This window comes from Rhodotorula graminis (assembly GCF_001329695.1).
Source record: "Rhodotorula graminis WP1 unplaced genomic scaffold RHOBAscaffold_17, whole genome shotgun sequence".
NCBI lineage: Eukaryota > Fungi > Basidiomycota > Microbotryomycetes > Sporidiobolales > Sporidiobolaceae > Rhodotorula > Rhodotorula graminis.
In genome coordinates, this window is record NW_017264944.1 from 78,322 (window position 1) to 101,588 (window position 23,267).

Sequence of the window (23,267 nt, forward strand, 5' to 3'; positions counted from 1 at the left end):
TCGTGCGAGCGTGTCCATGAGAGTCGACAACGAGCGCCGGGCGACGAAGATGCAGCCAAAGCGCGAGCTACACACGGTTACCGCAGGCCGAGCAGGCCCGTGCGGACCTTGCCCCGGGGCCGGCGACACGTCAGGCTCACCCTCCTGCCGCGCTCCCACCCTTTGCCCGCCTCGACGAGCTCCCTCGCCTTGTTGACCTCGCGCCTTGCGGCCGCTGCCGCCTCCTCGCCTCCTCCCTCTCCCTCTCCCTCTCCCGCCGCCGTTGCCGCCGCCGCCTCGCCCTGCCACTCCCACCACCCGTCCCAGTTTGCGCACCCTCGCAGCGACTCGAGCGAGTCGCCTTTGAGCGGCTGGATGCCGTGCAGCCAGGTCGAGTACAGGTCGCCGCTGAGGAGGACGAGCGAGCGCGGCGGGAGGAGGATGTCGATTTTCTCGACGGCGGGTGGTGCTGCGTCTGAGGAGGATGGAGAGGAGGGAGACGAGGAGGAGGAGGGCGCGAGGTGCGAGGGCGGGGAGCGCAGGCAGAGGATGGTGTGCGAGCCGAGCGAGACGGTCGAGGTGAGGGGATGGTACGCCGGGCCGTCGGTGTGCGGCATGATGCCCTCGCCGGGCTGGTACTCGTTGACGAGGCACTGTGCGCGGCATGCCAGAACGAGGTCAGTTCTGCTTTCTCGTGAGGGGTCACCGAAAGAGCCCTCGAGCGGCACACGCACATGGTTCGGCCCGCGCTCCTTGCCCGTGCCCTCGCCGCCCGAGTAGGCGTCGTACACGCCGAGTTGCGCGATGCGGTCGAGGACGTTGGGCCACGCGCTGTCCATGAAGGAGGGGAACAGCGAGGGGACGAGCGAGCCCGAGGGGAGGACGGTGCCGCCTGTGGGCGGCAGGGCGGAACGGTCGGCACGGCGGTCCGTGCTGTACGAGCGAGAGAGAGGTGGACGCACCCCAGTACATGCTCCTGCGGCCGTTGAGGTCCTTCCACCCGGAAGGCTTCTTGGCCGCCGCCGCCGCGCCTCGTCCCGCCTTGTCCTCGCCCTCTGCCGCGCTCGCCGCAGCTGGTCCACCTCCGACAGCATCTATCTTCTGCGATCGAGTGAAGCGCACGGGCGCAGGAGGGGAGGGCGAGGCGAGAGGCGGCTTCATCAGTTGGGGCGAGGCGGTGCAAGGAACGACGAGAGCGAGAGGACGCACCTCGACGAGGTAGGCCTCTTCGGCGGCGTTGATGAAGTCGTACACGATCTGGATGCCCGGCACAGGCGTCTGCACGTCCAGCAGGCGAGCGGTCGCCATTGCTCGACGAGGTGACCAAGTGAGGAGGAGGAGAGTACCGTCTCGCTCGTCTGGCGCAACGTCGCAGCAGCGGAGCGAGCCACAGGCTGGCTAGACTCGCTGTCGAGGCTCGTAACACCTCGCCTGTGCAGCTCCCGCGCAGCTCTGAGCCGTCCTCGTCCTCCTCGCTCTCCTCACTCCGCTTCTCGTCTGGGCTCGCTCTGCGGTCGCGCTACAGCCCTGCCTGCAGTGCGCACCTCTGCGGCGCATCTAGGCTGCAGCTGACTCACTCTCGCCAGGCGCGAGCGCGCTCAATCCTCCTCGGCCTGCTCGGGCCGAGGACTTTCCGTCGTCCGTCTTGGCGGCAGATCTGAGCCCGTTCGCCTCGAAAGCTTGCTGCTACGCTTCCCTGAACTGCTCATGTCGCCCTCGCGACCTCTGCGGCACAAGCTGCCCTGCCCTCGATCTGCTTCGCCCTCGCCGTCCTCCTCGTCCGGCGACGACGACGACGACAACGACGCCTCCTCGAGCTCCTCGCCCTCGCCTACGCGTTCACGTCGAGCTGCTCGAGTCCATTATCATTCGCTAGAGAAGGTGCGCCGCCCTTCCTCTTCTCGTGCCGTCCTCAAACTGATCTCGACCCTGCAGGGCCGGCGGTACGACGCGGATCCTCCTGCGCGGCGAGCGCTTCCTGTACGACGAGGAGCGACGAGGAGAGTGGTCCTGTACCTCGGTCCGTCGTCCCTCCTTCCTCTCGAGCATGCTCTCCTTCGCTCACTTCTCGCCGCCCCCAGCGATTGGCGTCGGCCTCCTCGGCGTCTGCGTCCTCGCGTGGTGGCTCTTCTTTGGCGCGTCGCGCACCGACACGCCATCTCCTACGGCACCCTCGACGACCGCCATGACTGCGACCGTGAGCGCCGCTGCTGCGTCGCCAACTTCGCTCGGTCCGCCCACGTCTCTCGACAACGTTCAGCCCTCGTCCTCACCGACAGCCTCGCCAAGTCCGGCGTCCGACATGGACGACAGCGTCGAGAACACGATGCGCGCCGACGCCAAGGCGAGCGAGCCCAAGGCGTCCGAGACGGCGAGGTCGACGAGCGGCTCGAGCGCAGCCAAGTCGAGCGGGACCGACTCGGCGGCGTCGTCGAGCGAGACGTGGACGGGCAAGGCGACTTTCTACCAGCAGCGCGGTGTAGCAGGCAGTGCGTCTCCCTCTCACCTCTCTCTATCCGTGTCGCCGCCGAGCCCGCCCACCCGCCTGACCCCGAATCGCCTCGCGCAGACTGCGGCAAGGTTAACGCCGAGAGCGCCCTGATCTGCGCGCTCCAGACCAAGCTGTACGCCGACGGCAAGAACTGCGGGCGCAAGATCCGGCTCACGAGGAGCGACAACGGCGAGAGTGTCGAGGTCGAGGTGGCCGACGTGAGCCTGCCTTCCCTTCCCTCCTCGTCCTCTCGTGCCGGAGCAAGGGACTGACGCCGACTTGCGCGCACCTGCGACAGCAATGCCCGTCGTGCGTCGAGGAGGGGTACGTCGACTTGAGCGAGGGGGCGTACGACAAGCTCGGCACGAGGGACGAGGGCTGGGTGCGTACGCTCTCGGACCTCTTCCTCCCTTTGCCTCTCTGTCTCTCTCTCTCTCTGTCGAGCGGCCGCCCTGACGCCCTCATCGTGCACGCAGTTCGACATGTCGTGGTACTTTATCGACTGAGCCGCAGCTGTACTCGGCGAGGACGTGCAACGCGAACAACTCTCGGAATCCGGCAGAGCGAGAGAAAGAGAGGGGCGAGCCTCGTTGCCAGTGTCCGTCTCCGTGCAGCTCGCTCGCGCTCGTCCGCCCTGCAGTAGCACACCTGCGCACCGCTCGCCCCACCGCCGCACCCTGCTCGCGCCCTTCGCACGCGCTCGCTCCCGGTCCGCTCGCTCCTGCCGCCGACGCGCTCTAGCCCTCGGGCCCCCCGCTCCAGCTCTCCTCGCCCACCCACGTTGGCGCGCCTGGCGCCGCGGCGCCCGTCGGAACGGCAGCCGCCTCTAGATCTGCGCGCAGACTTCTCCGCGACCGACTGCCTCTCGCATCCGGCCCTCGAAGCTCGTCGACGCCGCCATCGTCGGCGCCATCGCCGGCTGCATCTCGAGACCGACGTCTCTGCTGCTCGACCCACCCGCCGTCGGCGTCGCTGCCGCAGCCACCGCGAGCCCGTCGTCCTTCTCACCTCCTCCACTCCTGCCCCCGCCGAAGGTCACGCCCAGCCCCGCCCCGATCCCGCCGCACACGAGCAGCACGACAAGCGCGAGCGCAAGCACGAGCCCCCTGCGCTGCTTGAACGCGCGCCGTCCTCGCGCCGCACCACCACCAGCCGCGGCCGACCCGCCCTTCTCGAGCGACCCACCGCCATCGCCATCGCCGCGCCGGTGCCGCTCTGCGGCGCGCGCACGCTCGCTGTACGCCTGAGCGGCGCGGCGCGGGTTCGGGGCGCTGAGTGGCGGGACGGCCGACTGGCGGTGGAAGCGGCGGGTCGTGTCGGACGAGGGGCGCGAGGTCGACGAGGGGTCGAGCGGGGCGGACTCGTCGTCGCGAGTCGAGGGGCGCGATGAGAAGGAGGAGGAGGGGGCGGCGCTCGGGTAGGCGGGGGAGGGGTCGCGCAGGGTGTCGGGGCGCGAGGTCGAGCCGTGAGAGTGGAAGGAGGCGCGAGGCTCGGCGGGCGGGGAGGACGAGGGCGAGGGGCGGACGTCGCGAGGTTGGAGGGCGAGGAGCGAGACGTCGTAGCCTTCCTGCAGACGGTCGGGCATGTCAGTTTGGCGCTTTGTGCGAGACGAGCCGGGAGAGAGGAGAGAGAGAGAGAGAGGCGCACCTGCTTGTCGAGGGAAGAGACGTCGACTGCGGCGAGGAGCGCCTCGTCTTCTCGCGCAAGGTCGTGCGACGAGTCAAGCTGGACGTGCTGCGGCGTCATCGTGCCGGTTCTGGCTCGGGCCGAGTGGTCGTCGGCGAGCTGGTCTCGACGGGAGCGAGGGCGGACGACAGCGAGAGGTGCAGGCGGCGGCGGTCGTGTACAGGCGAGCTCGCGCGATGACGACGCACAAGGGCTTGAGGTGCGGGTGCGGCGAGGACGTGCGGAGAGAGAGAGGGCGAGGGCGAGAAGGTCGAGAGGCGGTCGGGCGCCGCGAGCCGACGCGGTGCGGACGTTCCGGAGAATCCGACAAACCGATGGACGGCTCAAACAGGTCCGTCCGGCGACGGGCTCCTTCTCGACGCCGACGACGGGCCGGGAGCGGAGCCGGGCGACGAAATGCCCTTCGACGCCGGACGCTCCTGGGCTGCCGCTCGTCGACGAGGAGGTGACGTCCGTCACGCCGTCAAGCTTCAGCCCTCGAGCTGCATGATCGAGACAAAGATGGCGATGTACAGTGCCGCGCAGACGAGGCCGAGGAGGACGACGACGTCGCCGCTCGTGCGAAAGTCGCGGCCCCAGAGCCGGTCGTTGGCGCGAGCGGCGGCGGCTTGTGGGTCGGTGGCGGGTCGGTGCGAGTCTGTTGCAGTGGGAGCAGGGGTAAGTCTGACGCTCGCCGAGGACGACCGAGACTGGCCTCGAGCGGGAAAGGCGAAGGAAGGACGAGGGCGAGGACGCACCGGCAAAGTCGTGGTCGCTCCGACGGCGCCTCAGTTGGCCGATGAGCATGACCAGCATGGCCAAGATGACGTACATGAGCCCGACTGTGCGCGCGAAGAAGGTTCCAAAGGAGGAGGAGAGGGTCAGTGCCGCGCGACGAGTGGCTCTCGCCGGGCGATTTCGAGGGAGGACGAGGACTCACTGCGCGCAAACTCGGCGGTGAAGATCTTGAGCACGACGAGCGCATAACCGAGGTTGCCTGCGTGAGTATTGCTAGTCAGCGAGGCCGGTCCGAGGTGGTGGGGAAGGACGAGGACGAGGAGGAGGGTGAAGCTCACCGAGAGCCGTGCGAGTGTAGGCGCCTGCAGAGGGGGTCGCTCATCAGTAGGCTACAAGGCAGGACAGTCTCGACGGTTGCCCTGGACGCACCGTCGAAAGTGCGAGCGCGCGCCCTCAACTCGATCAGCTCGTCGGCGTCGTCGACGACCCAGCTCTTGCGGCGATGTCCTGCGCGCTCACAGTGGTCAGTAGAGCTCCATCGAAGGAGTGCAAGAGGGTGCGCACCTTGGTAGAGGCGTGGAGGTTGCGGTTCGAGGTGATGATGCGAGAGGCGGAGGGCGGCGACGCGCTCGTCCGGGAACAGCGCGGTCGGGAGTGGACGGCCGGCAGACATGTTGTGTGCGCGCTCTGGAGCAGCTGGTGCTCTTCCCAGCACGACGAGAGAGCTGGTGGGTGGACAACCCCGGCCTCATCGCGCTCCCCCGCTCGCCTTCCTTCTCGACGACCTCGCCCGTTGGCTGCCCCACAGGGACCGGTGCTGCGGTCCTCTCTGCACTCTGCGGCTTCAGTTCGACGGAGCTGCGCTTCCGCTCCGTCGGCTGCGGCATCCCTCGGCGGCCCACCACCTCGCTCGTCCGACGGCCGTCGAACTCAGTTTCCGAGCTAGCACAACCCTGGCAGTGCTCGCTGCATGGCTCGCATGTGCGACTCGCTGCCTTTGCTCCACTTTGCGGTCCAGCACCCGCGCGGCGCGAGAGTCGAGCGAGCGAGGGCCTCCCGCTCGGTTCGTCGCGGAGACGGCCTCTCGCCGTCTCCGAGCCGCAGCGTCCTCCTCCCGCGCGCCAGAGCCGCTGCAGCGGCGCGCGCACTCTAACTTCGGGCGATGATTGCAGCGGCCGAAGGCCCGACTCGCGCCGCTCGAGCTGCTGCAGCCGGCCCGGTCGACCAGCTTCCCCTCCTCTCTCTCCTTCCTTTCCTTCATCCCGCTCTCTCCCCTCCCTCTCGCTCCCCTCGACCTGCCGGCCAGGACTTCTCCTATCCTTCACCTTCACCCAGATCACCGCCGACCCGCGACGATGAAGTTCTCCCTCGTCGCCTGCCTACTCGGCGCGACCACCCTCGCGACGGCCGTCTCGCACGAGCTCGAGAAGGCGCCGGTCGACCGCCTCGGCAAGCGCTGCACGGGCACGATCGCCTCGCTCAAGGACGTCGCCGCCGCCGTCAAGTGCCAGACGGTCAACATCAAGAGCTTCACCGTCGACGCTGGCAAGACCTTTGAGTTGGATCTCGCCGACGGCGCCGTCGTCAACCTGCGTGCGTCCCCCTCTCTGTCGCTCTCTCTCGAGTCTCCTCGACACTCACTGACTCTTCTGTCGTACGCAGAGGGCGACATCACGTTCGGCTCGAAGAGCTGGGAGGGCCCGCTCATGCTCATCCAGGGCAAGGACGTGACGTTCAACGGCGGCGGCCACAAGCTCGACGGCCAGGGCGCAAAGCTGTGGGACGGATACGGTAGCAACTCTGGCGGTGTGACCAAGCCCAAGTTCTTCAAGGTCAAGATGAGCGGCGTGATGGACAACTTTACGCTCCTCGTGCGTCCTCCCTTCCCCTTCTCTCCCTTGACAGGATCGACCTGACTTGTCTCTACTCTCTACAGAACCAGCCAGTGCAGGGTTTCTCGGTCTCGAACCCGGCCAAGCTCGTCATGTCCAAGTGAGTCGGCACTCCTCCCTCCTCTCTCTCCTCCCTCGCCGACGCTCGGACCTTCTCTCTCGCTGCCCTCCTCCCTCGGCGGCTTTCCAGCCTCGTCTGTCACCCTAGACGGCGTTTCAACCTCGTCCATCACCCTCGACGGCGTCCTGACGCACCCTCGAACCTCCCCTTGTGCAGCATCATCGTCGACGTGCGCGCCGGCGCCGCCAAGGGCCACAATACTGACGGCTTCGACCTGAGTTCCGCGAAGGACCTCACCATCACGCACGCGACGGTCTACAACCAGGACGTGAGCCCTCTCGTCCCTCGCTGCGAGAGCCGCCCTGATGCCCTGTCGCCCGCACGCAGGACTGCGTCGCCATCAACGACGGCGACGGCATCACGATCGAGAACTCGACCTGCATTGGCGGGCATGGAATCAGTATCGGCAGCATTCGGGCGAACAAAGTCGTGCGCAACGTAGTTATCCAGTGCGTCCCGCTCCCTCCCTCGCCTGAGCCCCTCTCTCGCTCGAGGATGACTCGGGACTGACAGCTCGACGCCACTTTGCAGGAACAACAAGGTCATCGACAACGACAACGGCCTGAGGATCAAGACGTACGACAACCAGCCGGGCGCGAGCGTCTCGAACGTGCGCTACACGGGCAACGTCGTGCGTCTTCCTCCCTCGTCCCCCTTTCGCCTCCGTCGACCTTGTCTGACTCTCGAGCGCGAGTAGGTCACGAACGCCAAGAAGGCAGGCGTCATCATCCAGCAGGTGCGCCCCTTTCCTCCCTCCCTCGCCGGCACCGTCTCGCGAACATCCCCCTGAGGCACTCCCACCTCTCTCGCAGGACTACACGAACGAGGGCGCGACGGGCAAGACCACCGTCGGCGTTCCGATCAGCGGCGTCCACTTTACGGGGACGAACTCGGTCAGTGTCGCTTCGGGCGCCAAGCGTGTCTACGTGCGTCCCTCCTCTCCTTCGGCTCTCGTTCGACCACGCACTGACTCTACTTCACCCGCTCTCCAGATCCTCTGCGCCAAGGGTGCGCCCTCCTCTCTCGCTCGTAGTGCTCGAGCGCGAACCTGACTCTCTCGCTACGCAGGCTCGTGCTCCGACTTTGACTTTGCCGGTCTCAAGACGTCGGGCGGTTCGGCTGGATCGATCACCAACGTCTCGGTCAAGGTGCGCACCCTCTCGCTGTTCTCGCACGAGCGTATCCTGACGCTTCGCCCTCCAGAACTACTCTCTTTGAGCGACTCTCCCTTCCCCTTTCTCTTCTTCCTTCGCGCTTCGCCATCCCCTCTCGTCTCTTTCGCGAGTAGTCTCGGACTTGCAGTCAAATCTTATCGATTCGGCCTTGCGTGCGAGCTTCGAGAGAGAGTGGAAGAGGACACCGGGACCTTCTCAAGTTGCGCTTCCTCCTCCTCAGCTCGCCCGGCCGTGTCTCTCGGCTTTCCTCGATCGCGACCGGGTCCGGCTTTCGACCGAGACGTACGGACGGCGACGAGCCGACGAGCCGATGAGCCGCGGTCCGCGACCAATCGCCGACGTACGGACGTGGGCGGAGGCGGACGATTCTTCTCCTCCTCCTCGCTCTACCAGGTCCTCTGTGCAAGGCACGCCGTCCTGCTGAGCACACGACCGCGGGCACCGTCTCAACCATGTCGCCGCTCGCCAGCCGCAGCCGCGGCCAGCCGTCACAATCTCGCCGACAACCTCTCCTCTTCGCCCGCGCCTCGCCCGCTCGCCTCAGCTGGGCACCGCCCGAGGTCCAGCTCGAGCCAGCCAGACTGCCGCCGCTGCCCGCCGTCCAAGATGCCGACCTCTCGCGCCAGGCGCGCACGTCCAAGAACTACCTCTTCAACCTGCACCGCCCCGACCCGGCCTACCGCGTCTACGACGCCGAGATCAACTCGTACCGGCCCCTCGAGTGGCTCGGCGACAGCTACCTGCACAGCGCTCTCAGCCTGTGCCTCTCGGCCCGCTACCCACAGCTCTCGTCCAACGGCCTCACCGTGAGTCCCCCCCCCCCTCTCTCCTCTCTCGTGGCGCAACTAACGCTCATCCGGTGCTCGCAGATCTTCCGAGCACGCTTCACGGCCAACAGCACCTTCAGCCACCTCGCGCTAGCCTATGGCCTCGACCGCACCTTGCTCGCCGCCCCGGTCGGCGAGCAAGATGGGCCCCTGAACGAGAACCAGAACGTCGTCGCCGACATGTTCGAGGCGCACATCGGCGCGCTCGTCAGAGAAGGAGCCACCTCGGCCGTCGACGAGTGGTGCGCCCAGTTCCTCAACGCCGTGTCGGTCACCGTCGACGAGGAGGTCAAGCTGTGGCTCGAGGAGGCGCGCGTCAAGGTGCGCAAGCCGCACGCCATGCGCAACAAGCGCACCCGGGACCGAGTCGTGCTCGAGGAGAAGGCCAACGGTGTCGGTGCGTCGCTCTGTCCTCGTCTCGGTCTAGACGTCGTCCCTGCGTCCGAGCCGCTCACTCGCTCGCCTTCCCCTGCAGCGAGTCCCGCCGAGCCTCCTCGCCCTCAGCTTATCTCGTGCACGCGTCCGTTCAGCGAGGACGAGCCGGCTCGGTCTGTCATCGTGTGGGAGGACATGGAGGACGAGTCGGGCCGGCGCCACAGCCACCTCGTCCTCGAGGGCATCGTCGTCGGCTGCGGGCGCGGGCGCAAGCAGGTCGTGGCGCGCGAGGGCGCCTACTCGTCGTTCGTCGTCAACCTTGCGGAGAACGACAAGATCGCGCAGATCTTCCTCAGTCGGCGTGCCCGCCTCCCGGCCCTGTCGGCCGAGGGCTCTGCATGTCCTGCCTCGCCGGCGCCGGCACCAACGTCTCCTCGGGCCTGTTCGCCGCGCGATTTGGAGTCGGCCCACGCGCAGGAGAACGCCCATAGTCTGCATTGGAGCCTCTATCCTCGAGCTACAGCGAGACGAGCGAGGACAACGTGAGCGGCGGCCACGTGCGGATCTCTCCTCACACTCTCCTCCTTCCTCCTCCTTCCACCCTGCACCCCTTCCTCTCTTCTCTTCGATACTCTCTCGCTTGCAATCAGATCCGGCTGGTCGAGCCTTCCCTGTCAGAGAGAGAGAGAGAGTGGAAGAGAACACCGGGACCTTCTCAAGTTGCACTTCCTCCTCCTCCACTCGCGCGGCCGTGTCTCTCGGCTTCCTTCGATCGCGACCGGGTCCGGCTTGCGCCCGAGACTTCTCGCTCAAGAGGACTCGGCACTTGGGTCGGCACGCCGGGTGACCCACCGTCGAGAGCCGAGCGGCTCGCGGCTCGAGGCCGCCGCTCGTGCGGGTCGACTTGCTCGCTTTCCTCTCCCTCTCCCTCTCTCTTCACCATTCCGCCGATTACGTCGCACAGCATGCCCGTCCACCACATCCTCGTCGGCACACATTCGGACCAGATCCACCTCGTCGAGTTCGACTCGTCGGCGCCCTCGCTCACCGTCAAACACTCGCTCCAGCTCCGCGACCAGCCCTCGTGGATTGCGCTGTCGCCGACGCACCCAGGCCTGTGCTACGTCAACGGCTGGGTCGACGACGTGCTGTACGCCGTGCGGTTCGACGCCGTCGAGGGGTTCGAGGTGCTCGGAGAGGCTCGAGCGGGAGGAGGAGGGCCGACGCACATGGAGGTGACGCCGGACGGCAAAGCGCTTCTCAGCGTCAATGTGCGTCTCTCTTCTCTGCACTCTCTCATGTCGCAGCTCGTCACTCGCGCACCCCTCCCTGACGAACTCGCACTCGCGCACAGTACCGCTCGGGCTCGCTCGTTCACACGCCCCTCCTCGACGACGGCCTCTTTGCCCAAACCGAGCCAACGCCCAACCAGATCCATTCTTTCGCCTTCCCTCGCACCGAGGTGACGCACCCGCGGCAAGAATCGGCTCACCCACACCACCTCGTTCCGCTCGACGGCGACTGGCTCGTTCCCGACCTCGGCTCGGACAAGATCTGGCAAATGCGGTGGGTCGGCGAGGCGCAGACGGGCACGTGGGAGGTCGTGAGGGAGTTTGAGCGCGAGCAGTACGACGGGCCGAGGCATGGCGTGAAAAGCGCGGACGGTGCGTCCCGACGGCCACTTTCCTCTCCTCGTCGCAGAGACGTCCTGACCCACTTCTCTCGACGAGCAGGCAAGCACCTCTACCTCGTCAACGAGCTCGTGGCGACCGTCTCGGTCCTCGCGCTGCCGACCTCGTCGACCGACGAGCTCTCGACCCTCTCCTCGGCACCCGTCCTCCCTCCCTACCTGCGCGACGTCGCCCGCGCCGACCCGTACGACCTCATCCCGTGCACCATCCTCCTCCTCTCCCCCCTCCCCTCGGCACCGCCCAACTTCCCCTCGACGCTGCTCATCTCGAACCGGAATGCGCCCCAGTCACTCGCGCCGGACGGCGACACGGTCGTCTCGTTCTCGGTCGCGCCCGACGCGCCCGCCCAGCTCGGCGAGGGTGCGTTCGTCCATGGCGCCGGGCGGCACCTGCGCGGGATGGCGGCGGGCCCGCCGGCGGGCGACGAGCGCGAGAGGTGGGTGCTCGTCATGGGGCGAGACGAGGGCGGCATGAGCGTGTACGAGCGCGAGGCGGACGGGACGATGACGAGGGTGCTTGCGAACGTGCTGGGCGAGGTCGAGAAGCCGGTCGCGGCGGTGTGGCTGCCGAGCCGGGAGGAGCTGTAGCGGGTCCGTGCGCCGGTAGCAAGGTCTCGTTTGTCTCGAGCGCCGAGTCCTCTCGGAACCGAGAGCAAGTGTGCGTGTCGAAGAGCACTAGGCAGCCGAGCGACGAGCCGAGAGCGAGAAAGGAGAGCGAGATAGAGCTTTCCGGGCGCGAGCCTCTTCGAGAGGCGGACGAGGAGGAGAGCGGAACGTCGAGCTTACGCGACCCGTCTAGCGACTCGATCCGACGCAGGTAGGGGTATGTGACAAAAGAGGAGGGAGTGACAGGGGTGGTGGGAGTCGGCACGCGCCGGTGCGACTCGAACAAGAGGGAGGGCGACAGGGAGGAGGACGAGGGGAAGGGGATACATGAATAGGAGAATGGGCAGCCACGTGCGACCACCTGGGTCGTCGTGCTGCTCGTGCGACAGGTAGCCACCCGCGCCGAGAGAAACGCTGAACCCGCACCAAGAGACCGAGAGGAGGGACACGGATGGAGGGGGAGGATTAGGCGAGGAGCGCGACACCGGCGGCGACGACGGCGAGCGCGCTCGCGGCCTGCGCGACAAGACGACCGGCGCTCGAAGTAGAACCGCCGCTCGCGGCGGCCTGCGAGACCTGGGCCTGCGACGAAGCGACCGAGCGCGCCGACGAGGCGATCGAGCCGCTCGCGACGAGGGCGGGGACGGTCGCCGTCGTGACGGGCGCGGCCGACGGGTTGTAGGTCGAGCGGGCGTCGGACGAGGCGGCCGACGAGGCGGCGAGCTGGCGGGTGCCGGTGGCCGACGACGACGCGAGTGGCTTGGTCGACGCGCCGACCTGGACCGTGCCAGTGACGGACGCGAGGCCCTCCGAGGTGCACAGGTCGACGAACGAGTTGTAGGCGTCGACGACCGACGTGGCGTTGGTCGGCGAGCTCGTCGTCGTCGAGACGCACGAGGCGCACGAGCGCAGGTCGGCGAGCGAGCCGGCCGAGCACGCGCATGCGGCGATGGACGCCTGGTCGGTCATGTTGGAGCAGTTCTGCGTGCGTGCGTCGTGGTCAGCTGGGCTCGGTCGAGAGGGAGAGCGAGAAGGGGGACGCACGGTGAGGGTGTCGAGGCCGGTGGTGCAAGTCGCCTCGCACGGGCTGCCGCTCGCGACCGAGCCAAAGATGTCGCTCAGGTAGGACGACTGGGACGCCGACGGCGCCCGCTTGGCGAGGGAGCGGACCGAGTGGGCGACAAAGACGTCCGGGCTGGGCAGCGCGGCGGCGAGGCCTGTGTGACGAGGAGTCAGCGGCGGCGCTCGTGCGGTGCGGTGCGGTCGGCGCTATGCCGAGGGTGGGCGGTGCAGTGCATGCGCCGTTGGTGCTGCGCTCGCTAGCCGGCCGGCAGCACAGGCAATCGCGGGGGAGGGGAGGGGAGACGCGACGCGTGAAAGGTGGAGGGAGCGGACTCACCGGCCGAGGTTGCGACGAGGACAGAGACGAAGAGCATGGCGGCGAGAGCGAGCGTGTGTGCGTGTGTGTAGAGCTGGAGCGAGAGAGGGAGAGCGAGACGGAGGCGCTGAGCGAGGTTGGCGACGAGGACGAGCTGGCGACCCCGAAAAACAACGTTACGAAGGTGCGCGGCCGCCCGGCCGGTTCGCGCGGGCGCGTGCTCATTTGGGCTCGAACCTCCTTGTCGGGGAAAGTGCTCGCCGGTCGCAGGTGCCGGCTCAGTCGATCTCCTTCCCTCCTCGACTTCCTCGCACGAGCTTGCACCGGGCAGCACCCCAAAGCTGGGCGACAAGGCGCTTGCCCTCTCGAGAACCAGGGCGCAACCACGAGCAGCTGCACCCCTGGCCTGGTCGCCCTCGTCCCTCCTTGCGCTTGGCCAAGTTCGCCGGTCGCTGCCGCGCCTCGCCAGCTCCTCGCCAGCTCCTCGCTGCAGCGGTCCAGCAGGGTCTTTCTCTTGATGGCAGCAGAGCGAGCGCTCGCTTGAGCCTGTGGTGCGCGAGCGGGTGCGCGTGGGGCCAGCTGCTCGCGAGACGAGGAGGAGGAGCGGCGAGTCGAGGAAGGGCGGACCGCCTCGGGTTCTTCGACGGCGAGGCGCAGATGCAGATGACCTGTGGGCGCACGACGGCGGCTGCAGCGCCGCCAGCGAGTGACGCTCGCGGTGGGGAGGTCGCCCGAACGTCGAGGTCGAGCGGCACGAGCGGACCGCTCTCTCGAGTGACACCTGCCTGCTGAGGCGACCTTGGCCCGCGCGCGTGGGCCTCCGCAGGGGCACCGCAGGCTTTGCGGCTCCTCAGTGGCTCCTCTCCGCTCGACGACCCGCGCTCGCCCACGCGCCGATTTCTCGCGCGCCGCCCCAGCTCGAGCGGCCCGCCCACCCCCACCCTCGCTCAGCTGGAGGACCATGCCTTGCTCTTCGTCCCCAGCTTCTCCTTCTCTCCTTCCCCAGCTTCTCCACCGCTTCTTCCTCCTCGCCCTCGCGTTCGCCACTTTCTCCCGAGCCCTTCCTCTCGCCCGTCCTCGAGCTCAACCATGGCCACCATCTCCAAGGAGCACGACCTCGCCGACGAGAAGGCGTCGACCGAGGTGCGTCCCACACTTTTGCGCGTCGTCTGCGGCGAGACTCGGAGCGCGTCGAGGCGATCGACCCGCTGACCTGGACCTCCTCGTCCTCTCCTCCTCGCCTCACCGCAGATCTACGAGCGCGCTCCTGTCGTCGTCACCGCAGAGGATGACAAGCGCATCAGGGTACGTCCTCCTGTCTCTCTCGGACCTGCTTGAGTCGAGCCAGCGCCGTCCTCGACTTGGGAAGGCCGAACCTGACTCGTCTCTCTCGCCCGCAGCGCGCGACCGACAAGCGCATCCTCGTCCTCCTCATCATCGTCTACTGGCTGCAGGTGCTCGACAAGGTCTGCATCGGGTTCACGGCCAGGTGCGTCCCGCTCGTCCTTCTCAAGCTGCGGCGGGTCCCTGACCCGACTTTCGGCTGCAGCGTCGGCCTCAAGACGGACGCCAACCTCGTCGGCGACCAGTATGCGACGCTATCTTCAATCTCGGCGTATGCCCAGCTCGGTACGCTCCTCTTGCCCTCGAGCTGAGCAGCCGAGCCGGACTGACCGCTCTCGCTCACCTCGCAGGCTTCCAGCCGATCGGCGCCTACCTCCTCGTCAAGGTTCCTCTCAAGACACTCGTGCCGGTCCTCGTCGGCCTCTGGGGCGCGAGCCTTATGGGCATGGGCGGCTCAAACAGCTTCGCCGTGCGTCCGCTCTCCCTTCCTTTTCTTTTCCTTGCTGACTCGAGCCTGCGCCGCAGTCCTTGATTTCGACCCGAATGTTGCTCGGGGTGTTCGAGGCTTCATGCCTGCCTGCGTTTTCGCTCATCACGACGTCGTGGTACCGCCGCGTCGAGCAGCCGATGCGAGTCGCGACCTGGTACGCAGGAAATGGGTTGGCGACCATCTCTGGCGCCACGATCGTCTGGGCCCTCTCGCACGTCGACGCCAAGCTCCACACGCACCAACTCGCCTTCCTCACGTTCGGCGGCATGACGGTGCTCGCCGCTCCGTTCGTCTACCGGTACCTCGATAACGGCCCGGCGTCCGCAAGCTTCCTGAGCGCCGAGGATCGGCTCAAGGCCGTCGAGCGCCTGCGGGCCAACCAGGTGCGCTCTGACTTCCTCTCTCGCGTGCGCGGCCGCCCTCACCGAGAGGACGACGCTGATCGACTTCTCGAGCGCGCAGACGGCGGGCAACTCGACCAAGTTCAGCTGGCCCCAGATCTACGAGCTCGTCCTCGACCCCAAGACCTACCTCTTCGCCAGCCTCACCTTCCTCACCAACCTCACGCCGTACACGCTCGCCTCGTTCGGCCCGATCCTCCTCAACGGCATCGCCGGCCTCGACAAGCGCACGACGCTCCTGCTCAACCTCCCTCTCGGCGTCGTCCAGATCATGACCATCTTCCTCGCGTCGTGGCTCGCGTACCGGTTCCGCACCAAGAGCACCTTCTACTGCTTGATCTACCTCCCCGTCGTCGTGCGTCTCTCTCTCTCTCTCTCTCTCTCTCTCTCTCTCTCTCTCTCTCCTCGCCTTCTCTCCCCGACGCACTCGACTGACACGATGTCCTCGTCACACGCAGATTGGCTTTGCGCTCCTCTACGCCCTGCCCCGCACCCGCGACAACCTGGGTCCGCTCCTCCTCGGATACTACCTCCTCGCCTTTTCCTACGCCGCCAACCGTGAGCTTCCCCTCCTCTTTGCCTTTCCTCGTACCTCGCTAACTCTGCCTACATCCCTGCAGCTCTCCTCATCGGCTGGATGGGCGCGAACGTCGCGGGGAAGACCAAGAAGGCCGGCCTGTTCTCGCTCTACATGGCGGCATCCGCTGGCGGCAACATCCTCGCTCGTGCGTCTCTCCTCCCTACACCCTCTACACTCGCCAGACGACGAGCTGACCCCTTTCTCTCGTCGGCAGCCAACCTGTTCAAGGTGAGCCCTCTCTGTCTTCAACTCGAGCGCAACCTTCCCAAACTGACGCGTCTCTCTCGCGCAGGCCAACGACGCTCCGCTGTACCTCCAAGCCCTGCGCAACAACCTCATCTTGACGGGCGTGACGGTCCTCAACATCGGCGCGATCGTCGTCGTCCTGTGGTTCCAGAACAAGCAGAAGGAGCGCCAGCGTGTCGCGCACGGCATGCCCGCCAAGGTCCGTCCTCGCTCTTCCTTCCCCTTCATCTCTTCGCTCCTTCACTGACATGTTCGCTCTCGCAGATGGTCGACCTGTCGATGCAGCGCAAGTACGACGAGACGCTCGCTCGGGCGCGCGACGAGATCGAGGAGATCCCTGCGCCCGACGCTCTGTCGAGCGGCGAGTCTGCCGAGGGCACCGCAGCCGTCGACAAGGAGGACGAGGACCTGACCGACAAGCAGAACAAGAGTTTCGTCTATCTTTACTGAGTTCCCTCGCCGCCGAGTCTTCTTCCTTTCTCTCTCCCGAGTCGCTCTCCCTTGTGTAGTGCCCCCTTTCGCCTCTTGTCATTATCAGTCGTTCCACAGATTCTGTCTACATAGCTTGGGTCGTTCTCGAGCGCGCATTTGCAGGCGAGAGTGCGCTGTTGGCCTCGCTCCGCTCGAGAGTCGACTGGCGACGAGGAGAGCCTGCGGTCGCCGCTCTTCCAAACGCCTCAGCGAGCTAGCTGTATGACTTCCTGGTGCCTTGAGAGGCGTCCCACGCCTCCTGCGGCCGTGGGACGCGAGCAGGGCGGCGTCCTGTCTTCATCAGCGAACGCGACCAACCCCTCCTTCGTTCACACACCTCGACTCTCCTACCTGCACATCGACCTCGTCCAGCAGCTCGCACAGCCTCACCCGACGCCCTGCACCCTACCGCGCGCCGCCCCAGGTCGAGATGGCCGACACCCGTCGCCAAACAACCACTCGCGGGTCCGCCTCTACGACCGGCACCGCCTCGGGTTCTACCGCAGCAGGGCCCTTCACCAGTGTAGCCACACCCTCGGGCAACACCCGCACGCCCCGTGCCTCGCGCGCCGTCGTCGCCGCCGCCTCCTCCGCCTTGAGCCTTCCCGGCCCTCCCCCGCTCCCCACCACCGCCGCCACAACTGCACGCACCCGCGCAACCACCACCCCTCGGCCGAGCGCACCTCCGCCTCCGCCCTCGCAGCTCGTCCGCACGCCGGGCAACCTCCGCACCCAGAAGCGCCTCGCGCGCGACGCACCCTGGCGGCCGAGCCTCATCGGCGGCGACTCGGACGCGGCGCGCAAGCTCGCAGAGCGGCGGGAGCTCGTGCGCGGGCCGGTCAACGCGGCGCTCGAGGAGCTGCTCATGGTCGGGCGGGACGAGGGCGGCGAGGACAACGGCCAGTGGGCCGTGGGCGACGACGCGAGGACCGCTGTGCAGGCCTTCCAGGGTGCGCCCGACTCTCGCTCGTCTCATTGGGGACGTCACTGATCCGACTTGGACCCGCCGCAGCCCTCAAGACCGCGTACCTGTCGCCGCAAGAGTTCCTCGACGCCTCGTCCCTCCAGCACGTCGTCCCGCACGAGATCGCCAACCCCAAGTCGCCGACCAACACGCTCATCCGCCTGTCGAACCTGACGACGTTCCTCAACCTCATCCTCACATCAGCCCCGGACCAGTCGGGCGTCGCCGACCGCACCGCCGTCGTCAAGCTCAAGACGGCCGGCGACGCATTCCTGCGCCACGTCCTGCCCGAGGACATGCGCGTCGACGACCAGGTCGTCAAGCTCATCATCGACATCAAGTGCCAGGTACGCACTCTCTCTCGAGGGTCTCGCTCATCGAGGTCCAGCTCCTGACCTACTCGCTCGCCCGCAGGTCTTCCTCCTCGCGTCGTCCCTCTCGCGCGCTCCCCTCGACAGCATGCCCTTCTTCTCTTCAACCCTCAGCCAGCTCCTCCCGGCCTCGCGCGCGTACCACCTCACCGACCGCGGCGCCACCGCGCGCTTCCTCGTGCTCCAGTCGCAGGCGCTCGACCAGATCTGGCACACGGGCAACGACTGGGTCGTGCTCCGCACCAAGTGGAGGTGGGACGACCTCGCGCGCGACGCGCGAGACTGGGTCGAGCGCTGCGTGACGCAGAGCGGGCTCGGCGTCGGGCCGGGCGCAGGCCTGTCGGTGGGCGAGAGCTCGCCGTCGAGCTCGCCGGTCGGGCAGGGCATGGACGTCGAGCGGGCGTTGCGGAACGAGACCGAGGATGAGGAGGAAGTGCCGAGCCCGCCACGGGCGCAGGACAAGGGCAAGGGTCGAGCGGTTGTCGAGGAGCAGGAGGACGAGGACGACGATTCGGCGCGCGAGGGCGAGGAGGGCAGCAGAGTCGACGAGTCGGTCAATGCGGAGCGTTACGACGGCTCGGAGGTGCGGGACGACGACACGGGCGGCGAGTCGCTCGATGATGGGGACCAGGTGCGTCCCAGCCCTCCTGTCCTTTCTTGGCGTGTCCTTCGCTCACTGCCGCCGCACCGTCCACAGGCCGGTTCTCTCGACCTCGACACCGACTTGTCGACCGATCAAGGTGGTCGACGTCACGCGCCCACCGCCTCGATCCGCTCGTCATCCCCCTCGTCGTCCTCGTCCGACGCCGACGAGGTCGCTCGAGCCCTTGTCGCGAGCGCCTCGCCAACCGGCGCACGCTCGTCGACCCGGTCTGGCGGCTCATCGTCGGGTCCGCAAGCTGTCGACGGTACCGGGCAGGTCGACAAGGTGCAGGAGACGCTGTCGCAGTGCGTTCACCATCTCCCTCTCTCTCTTGCCCTCTCTCCTCGACTACAGCCCCGAGACTCACACTCCATCCACTATCACAGATCCGACCTCGTCATGCGCACCGACTCGCTCTTCGCCCTCGGCACGTTCGGCAAAGCCGAGAGCGCCGCCGTCGAGACGACCCACGTCCAGGAGAGCCTCGCCGTCACCAAGTGCGTGTTCTCTCTCTCACGCTCTGCAGCCACCCGAGCCTGACTGTACTCCTCGCGCGCAGCCCCGAGTCGGACCGCGCCGACGACCTGCTCGACCTGCTCGGCGAGTCGCTCCCCGACGACGAGGACGACGCGTTGGCCGAGGAGAGCGCTTCGGTCGCTCCGTCGATGCAGCAGGACGTCGAGAGCGACGTCATGGGCGCAGAGCCGGCGCAGCAGCAGCAGCCGCGGCCGCAGCAGGCGACCGCGGGCCACATCCGCTTCGACTCGGGCAATCGGCTCGTCCGAGACCCGGCGCCCAAGCTGTCCGTCCCTCGCCCTCCTTCGTCGGCCTCGAGTCTCCCTCCTGACCTCCCGACTCCTTGTGCAGGTCTCGGCCGGCGTTCCTCGAGCGGCAACCCGACGCGCGCAAGATCAACTTTGACGACTCGCAGTCGCAGGACGCTGGCCCGGCGCCGCGCTCGTCCGCCGCCCAGCAGTACGCCCCGTCACCTGAGGCGGCGCGCGCCCCAGGTCGGCGCCGTCGATCGGCGAGCGCGTCGGGCGACGAGCCAGACGAGCGGTTCTCGCCCGTCGCCGGGCCGTCACGCGCAGCGGCGGCCGCGCAGGGCGTCGAGATGGAGCCGTACCTCGAGCAGGAGTTCGGCGGCGGGTACGACGATGACGACGAGGCCGGCGAGTTGCCCGTTCAGGGCGAGGGTCCGCTGTTTCGGCGCGCGCCGAGCGACGACCGCTCGACTGCCGGGTTCGCCATCGACGACGACTTTCCTTCCGCTCGCCAAGCCTCGTCGGTCGACAAGCGCACCAAGGCTGTCTCGCGCGACGGCAAGGGCAAGGGCAAGTCGCACGGCGCCGTCGTCGACCGCGAGGACTCGTCGCTGCCTCGGCCCTCGCTCCAGGCCCGACTCGCCGCCTACCCGCCGTCGCAGCACACGGCACGCACCTCTCGCGACGACGCCGAGCCGTCGCGCTCGAGCAAGTCGCAGCGTCGCTCGCCGCCTCGCGCATCCGGCTACAAGCCGCCGCCGACTCAGCTCTCGTCGGACGACCAGGGCCCGAGCGGCAGCGACGACAGCGGCAGCAGCAGCGACGACAGCGTCGACATCCCGGTCCCGTCTCGGTCCGGCAAGGGCAAGAAGCGCGCCGTCGATACCGCCTCGGACGACGACAGCAGCGACGAGTCGAGCCCGCCGGCGCGCAAAAAGTCGCACAACAAGCACGCGTCGCGCACCCGCTCGCCGTCGCCGCCCCTGCCCCTCGGCGCCGCCGGCAACAACTACTTCCAGGGCCGCAACCTGCCCGGGCTGCGCGTCGCGTGGACGAGGGACGAGACGGACCTGCTCGTCAAGCTCCTGCGCGAGGTCGGGTGCGACTGGGCGCGCATGATCAAGCTCCATGGGCCCAAGGGCACGCGCACCAAGACGTTCCGCCACCGCACCAACGTCGCCCTCAAGGACAAGGCGGTCAACCTCAAGATGGGCTACATGCGCCGGGGCGCGCCCGTCCCGCCCGAGTTCCAGCACGGTGCGCACCCTCTCTCTCTCTCTCTTTCTCTCGCTCTCCTCAACGCCGTGTTCTGACTCGGTCGACGAGCCGTGTTGCAGTAACAATGCCGAGGACCAAGATGCCCAAGTTGCCGGCCGAGCGGGCGCCGGCCAACGAGACGGACGAGGAGTCGAGCTAGTCGAGCGAGTGCAACCGTGTCTTGATTCTTGCCCTCTCTCTCTCGCTGTCCTACCTTTGCGTCGAGAGGAAAGCAAACTACTCGACTCGAGCCGAGAGAAGCTCTTGAAGCCCGACGGAGCGCGAGACGGGCGAGGAGGAAAGGCGACCCGGCCGACGAGGGACAGTGCACGAGCGGGTTGCATGCGCATGCGAGAGTATCAGACTGCTACAACAGAGTGTCTAGCTATGTGCCAAGAGCGCGCGAGATAGAGAAAGAGAGGCAGAGCCGCCGCCGCCGTCCTCGAGATCAACCACCTCCCACCTCCCCCTCCCTCGCTCCTCCATCCCCGCTCTCAGCCGTACAGCAACTGCATGCCCTTGCGCACGCCGTCGACGTCGCCGAGGAGCCCGACATGGCCATGCGTCGTCTCGACGACGCCCTGGAGGTGCACCATCCACTTGTCGTCCTCTGGGCGGCCCGTGCGCTTACGGCCCTCGACCTCGGGGTCGCCCGGGAGGCGGATCGCCGACTGGTGCAGGACGATGCCGTCGCCCTCGGCCCACAGGAGGCGCTCGTAGCCCTCGGACACGATGTGGTCGCGCGAGGTGACGAGGACGCCGCGCACGGTCGGCGTCTTGTGCGACGTGAGGACGGCGAGGGGAGGGTACAGGTGCGCCTTGGCCGGGTCGTACAGGCGGATGAGGTCGTCCTGGAACTGCAGAGCGACAGAAAGGTCAGGCTGTGCAAAGGAGGAAGGCAGAGAGAGAGTGAGAGTGAGGACACACCTCTCGAGCCCGGGAAAGCGTCCGCTCCAGGTACCGCCGCACCGTGTCGACCTCCCTCGTCTGCCTCCTGAGCCGCAACGTCTCCTCCGAGGCATCCGCATCGCGCTCGTGCGCCCACGCCTCGCCCATCTGCTCCGTCACGCGCTCGACGGCGTCCTCGACGTTGGCGGCGAGGTCGACGCCCGGGAACGCCGACGAGCGCTCGCCGAGGTTGCCCGGCGCGCCGAACGCGCTCAGCGGGTTGCTGCCGTGCTCGCGCATGCCGTCGTCGCCGTCGCCAGTCGCGCCCGCCGCCGCCGCCGCCGCCGCCGTGGTGCCCGCCCGCGGGCGCAGGTACGGCCGGGCAAAGTCCATTCCGGCGGGCGTCGACGACAGGGCGTACGTCGCCCAGGTCTGGGGGTCGAAAAAGTCGACGGGGATGGGCTCGCCTCGGGGCGTCTCGAAGCAGCCCGACAGGAGGCGGTGGAGCGGGATGGCGGGTTTGGGGTACGACAGCGAGCGGCGAGGGGTGGGAGGCTGATGAGGAGGAGGGGCGAGCGTCGATGGCGAGCCCGAGGGAGGGGAGCCGCTAGGCGATGGGGCGGTCGAAGGTGGGGAGCTGGTGGACGAAGGCGGGGCGCGGTCGTGGCTCGACGAGTCGGACGCGGACGAGTCGATCGACGGGTCGCCGACGGGGAGCGGCAGGTCCGGCAGCTCCTCCTCGGCCTGCTGCCGCTCGGCGTCAGGAAGTGGTCGCGGGAGGAAGTAGAAGCCCGATCGCCAAGCTGCGCGAGAGAGAACCGCCGAGTCAGTTCCCGGTCCGTCGAGCGAGGTCTCGAGAAAGAGGACGCACAAAAGACGGTGGCCGGGTTGCCGACCTTCTGGTTGAACGCGACGCCGCCGCCGAGCTTAAACGCGCCGAGCGTGTTGATGCACCCTTGGAACGGGGTCCCGGCGAACAAGACGCCGCGCACGACGGTCGGGTCGGGAGCCAACGCGAGCGCGTGCAGCGCGACGAGGCCGCCCATCTGTGTTCGAGAGAGCGAGAGTGAGGGCTGTTCGAGGAAGAGAGGGAACGAGAGAAAGGGACGCACCGAGTGCGCGACGATGGTCGCCCCGACTCCTCGTCCGTCCGGACCCTCACCTCGCGCCGCGCTCTCCTCCTTGAGGCGCACGAGGAGCTCGAGCAAGAGCTTACTCGACAGCTGGAGCGACCGACGCCAGTCGTACCCAAACGAGTGGTACCGCAAAGGAGGGCGCAGCGGATCTCGAGGCCGGGCGTGCTGCGTCGCCGAGATCTGCTTGAACTCGTTCTTGAGCTTGCGGCCGAGGTCGATCCAGCCGCCGATCTGGCTGAGCATGTGGCCGGGCACGATGCGCTCCTCGCTCGACTGCTCGTCCTCGTCCTCGAGGCCGAGCCCGAGGTCGACCTTGCGGATGCCGAACCCGACCTTGAGCGGGATCCACAGGCGCTTGTTGGTGCGCGCGTCGCGCAGGATCGAGCCGCGGAAGCCGCCGAGCTGGATCACGTTGCCGTACAGGGCCTCGAGCGGGTCGCTCGACGACGACTTGGACCCGGAGCTCGCGCCTTTGGACGACGACGGGTCGGACGCGCGACGCGGGAACGGGGGCGCGTTGAGCGAGGGACGACGGGACGGTGGGGCAGAGATGGGAGGCGTAGGAGGGGGCGAGGCGTCGTCGTCCGAGTCGTAGTCGGGCGAGAAGCACGAGGGCCCGGTCGCGCCGCGCAAGGGGTTGACGAGGCTGATCTGCGGCGGGTGCAGCGAGCCGAACGACGGGAGCGAGTCCATCATGGCGTGTCGGGCCGTGTTCTGCGAGCGTGAGAGTGCGGGTTAGCGACGAGTTGCCTCGAGGAGGGGGGGGGGGGGGGGG

At 67.8% G+C, this 23,267-nt stretch overlaps 9 protein-coding genes across 9 annotated transcripts; 5 read left to right on the plus strand and 4 right to left on the minus strand.

The window, feature by feature from the left end:
• Window positions 1–77: 77 nt before the first annotated feature.
• Window positions 78–1,287, minus strand: RHOBADRAFT_47177 (uncharacterized protein; the record flags this gene model as incomplete). The annotated part of the gene is made up of 4 exons (XM_018414941.1): window positions 78–632; window positions 714–871; window positions 942–1,080; window positions 1,189–1,287. The coding sequence occupies 4 exons, from the start codon at window positions 1,285–1,287 to the stop codon at window positions 78–80; spliced, it is 951 nt and encodes a 316-aa protein (XP_018268045.1).
• Window positions 1,288–2,026: 739 nt separating this feature from the next.
• RHOBADRAFT_47178 (uncharacterized protein) lies at window positions 2,027–2,976 on the plus strand (the record flags this gene model as incomplete). The annotated part of the gene is made up of 4 exons (XM_018414942.1): window positions 2,027–2,468; window positions 2,549–2,688; window positions 2,769–2,852; window positions 2,947–2,976. The coding sequence occupies 4 exons, from the start codon at window positions 2,027–2,029 to the stop codon at window positions 2,974–2,976; spliced, it is 696 nt and encodes a 231-aa protein (XP_018268046.1).
• An 847-nt stretch (window positions 2,977–3,823) lies between these two features.
• On the minus strand, window positions 3,824–4,793 carry RHOBADRAFT_56138 (uncharacterized protein; the record flags this gene model as incomplete). Its single annotated transcript, XM_018418206.1, has 2 exons — window positions 4,118–4,793; window positions 3,824–4,037 (listed from the first exon to the last, which is right to left on the minus strand). Coding segments are annotated over exons 1-2 (312 nt in total), but the record flags the coding sequence as incomplete, so codon positions are not given.
• RHOBADRAFT_47180 (uncharacterized protein) lies at window positions 4,627–5,546 on the minus strand (the record flags this gene model as incomplete). Its single annotated transcript, XM_018414943.1, has 6 exons — window positions 4,627–4,793; window positions 4,894–4,977; window positions 5,076–5,132; window positions 5,212–5,235; window positions 5,303–5,380; window positions 5,438–5,546. 6 exons carry the CDS (start codon window positions 5,544–5,546, stop codon window positions 4,627–4,629), a joined length of 519 nt encoding a protein of 172 aa, XP_018268048.1.
• Window positions 5,547–6,228: 682 nt separating this feature from the next.
• RHOBADRAFT_47181 (glycoside hydrolase family 28 protein) lies at window positions 6,229–8,104 on the plus strand (the record flags this gene model as incomplete). The annotated part of the gene is made up of 11 exons (XM_018414944.1): window positions 6,229–6,466; window positions 6,536–6,744; window positions 6,810–6,859; window positions 7,043–7,154; window positions 7,214–7,335; window positions 7,418–7,517; window positions 7,584–7,622; window positions 7,699–7,812; window positions 7,879–7,894; window positions 7,955–8,034; window positions 8,090–8,104. 11 exons carry the CDS (start codon window positions 6,229–6,231, stop codon window positions 8,102–8,104), a joined length of 1,095 nt encoding a protein of 364 aa, XP_018268049.1.
• Window positions 8,105–10,228: 2,124 nt separating this feature from the next.
• RHOBADRAFT_18563 (uncharacterized protein) lies at window positions 10,229–11,541 on the plus strand (the record flags this gene model as incomplete). Its single annotated transcript, XM_018412437.1, has 3 exons — window positions 10,229–10,534; window positions 10,618–10,927; window positions 10,994–11,541. The coding sequence occupies 3 exons, from the start codon at window positions 10,229–10,231 to the stop codon at window positions 11,539–11,541; spliced, it is 1,164 nt and encodes a 387-aa protein (XP_018268050.1).
• A 179-nt stretch (window positions 11,542–11,720) lies between these two features.
• RHOBADRAFT_56140 (uncharacterized protein) lies at window positions 11,721–12,995 on the minus strand (the record flags this gene model as incomplete). Its single annotated transcript, XM_018418207.1, has 3 exons — window positions 12,959–12,995; window positions 12,604–12,776; window positions 11,721–12,540 (listed from the first exon to the last, which is right to left on the minus strand). A coding segment is annotated over exon 3 (780 nt), but the record flags the coding sequence as incomplete, so codon positions are not given.
• A 1,031-nt stretch (window positions 12,996–14,026) lies between these two features.
• RHOBADRAFT_56141 (uncharacterized protein) lies at window positions 14,027–16,545 on the plus strand (the record flags this gene model as incomplete). The annotated part of the gene is made up of 12 exons (XM_018418208.1): window positions 14,027–14,080; window positions 14,189–14,242; window positions 14,338–14,426; window positions 14,487–14,566; window positions 14,632–14,750; window positions 14,807–15,154; window positions 15,234–15,527; window positions 15,631–15,730; window positions 15,793–15,897; window positions 15,967–15,980; window positions 16,045–16,197; window positions 16,263–16,545. 12 exons carry the CDS (start codon window positions 14,027–14,029, stop codon window positions 16,446–16,448), a joined length of 1,596 nt encoding a protein of 531 aa, XP_018268052.1. The 3' UTR covers window positions 16,449–16,545.
• Window positions 16,546–16,899: 354 nt separating this feature from the next.
• RHOBADRAFT_56142 (uncharacterized protein) lies at window positions 16,900–20,655 on the plus strand (the record flags this gene model as incomplete). Its single annotated transcript, XM_018418209.1, has 8 exons — window positions 16,900–17,419; window positions 17,482–17,780; window positions 17,848–18,435; window positions 18,502–18,752; window positions 18,834–18,944; window positions 19,007–19,249; window positions 19,315–20,468; window positions 20,549–20,655. 8 exons carry the CDS (start codon window positions 16,900–16,902, stop codon window positions 20,626–20,628), a joined length of 3,246 nt encoding a protein of 1,081 aa, XP_018268053.1. The 3' UTR covers window positions 20,629–20,655.
• Between the last annotated feature and the right edge of the window lie 2,612 nt (window positions 20,656–23,267).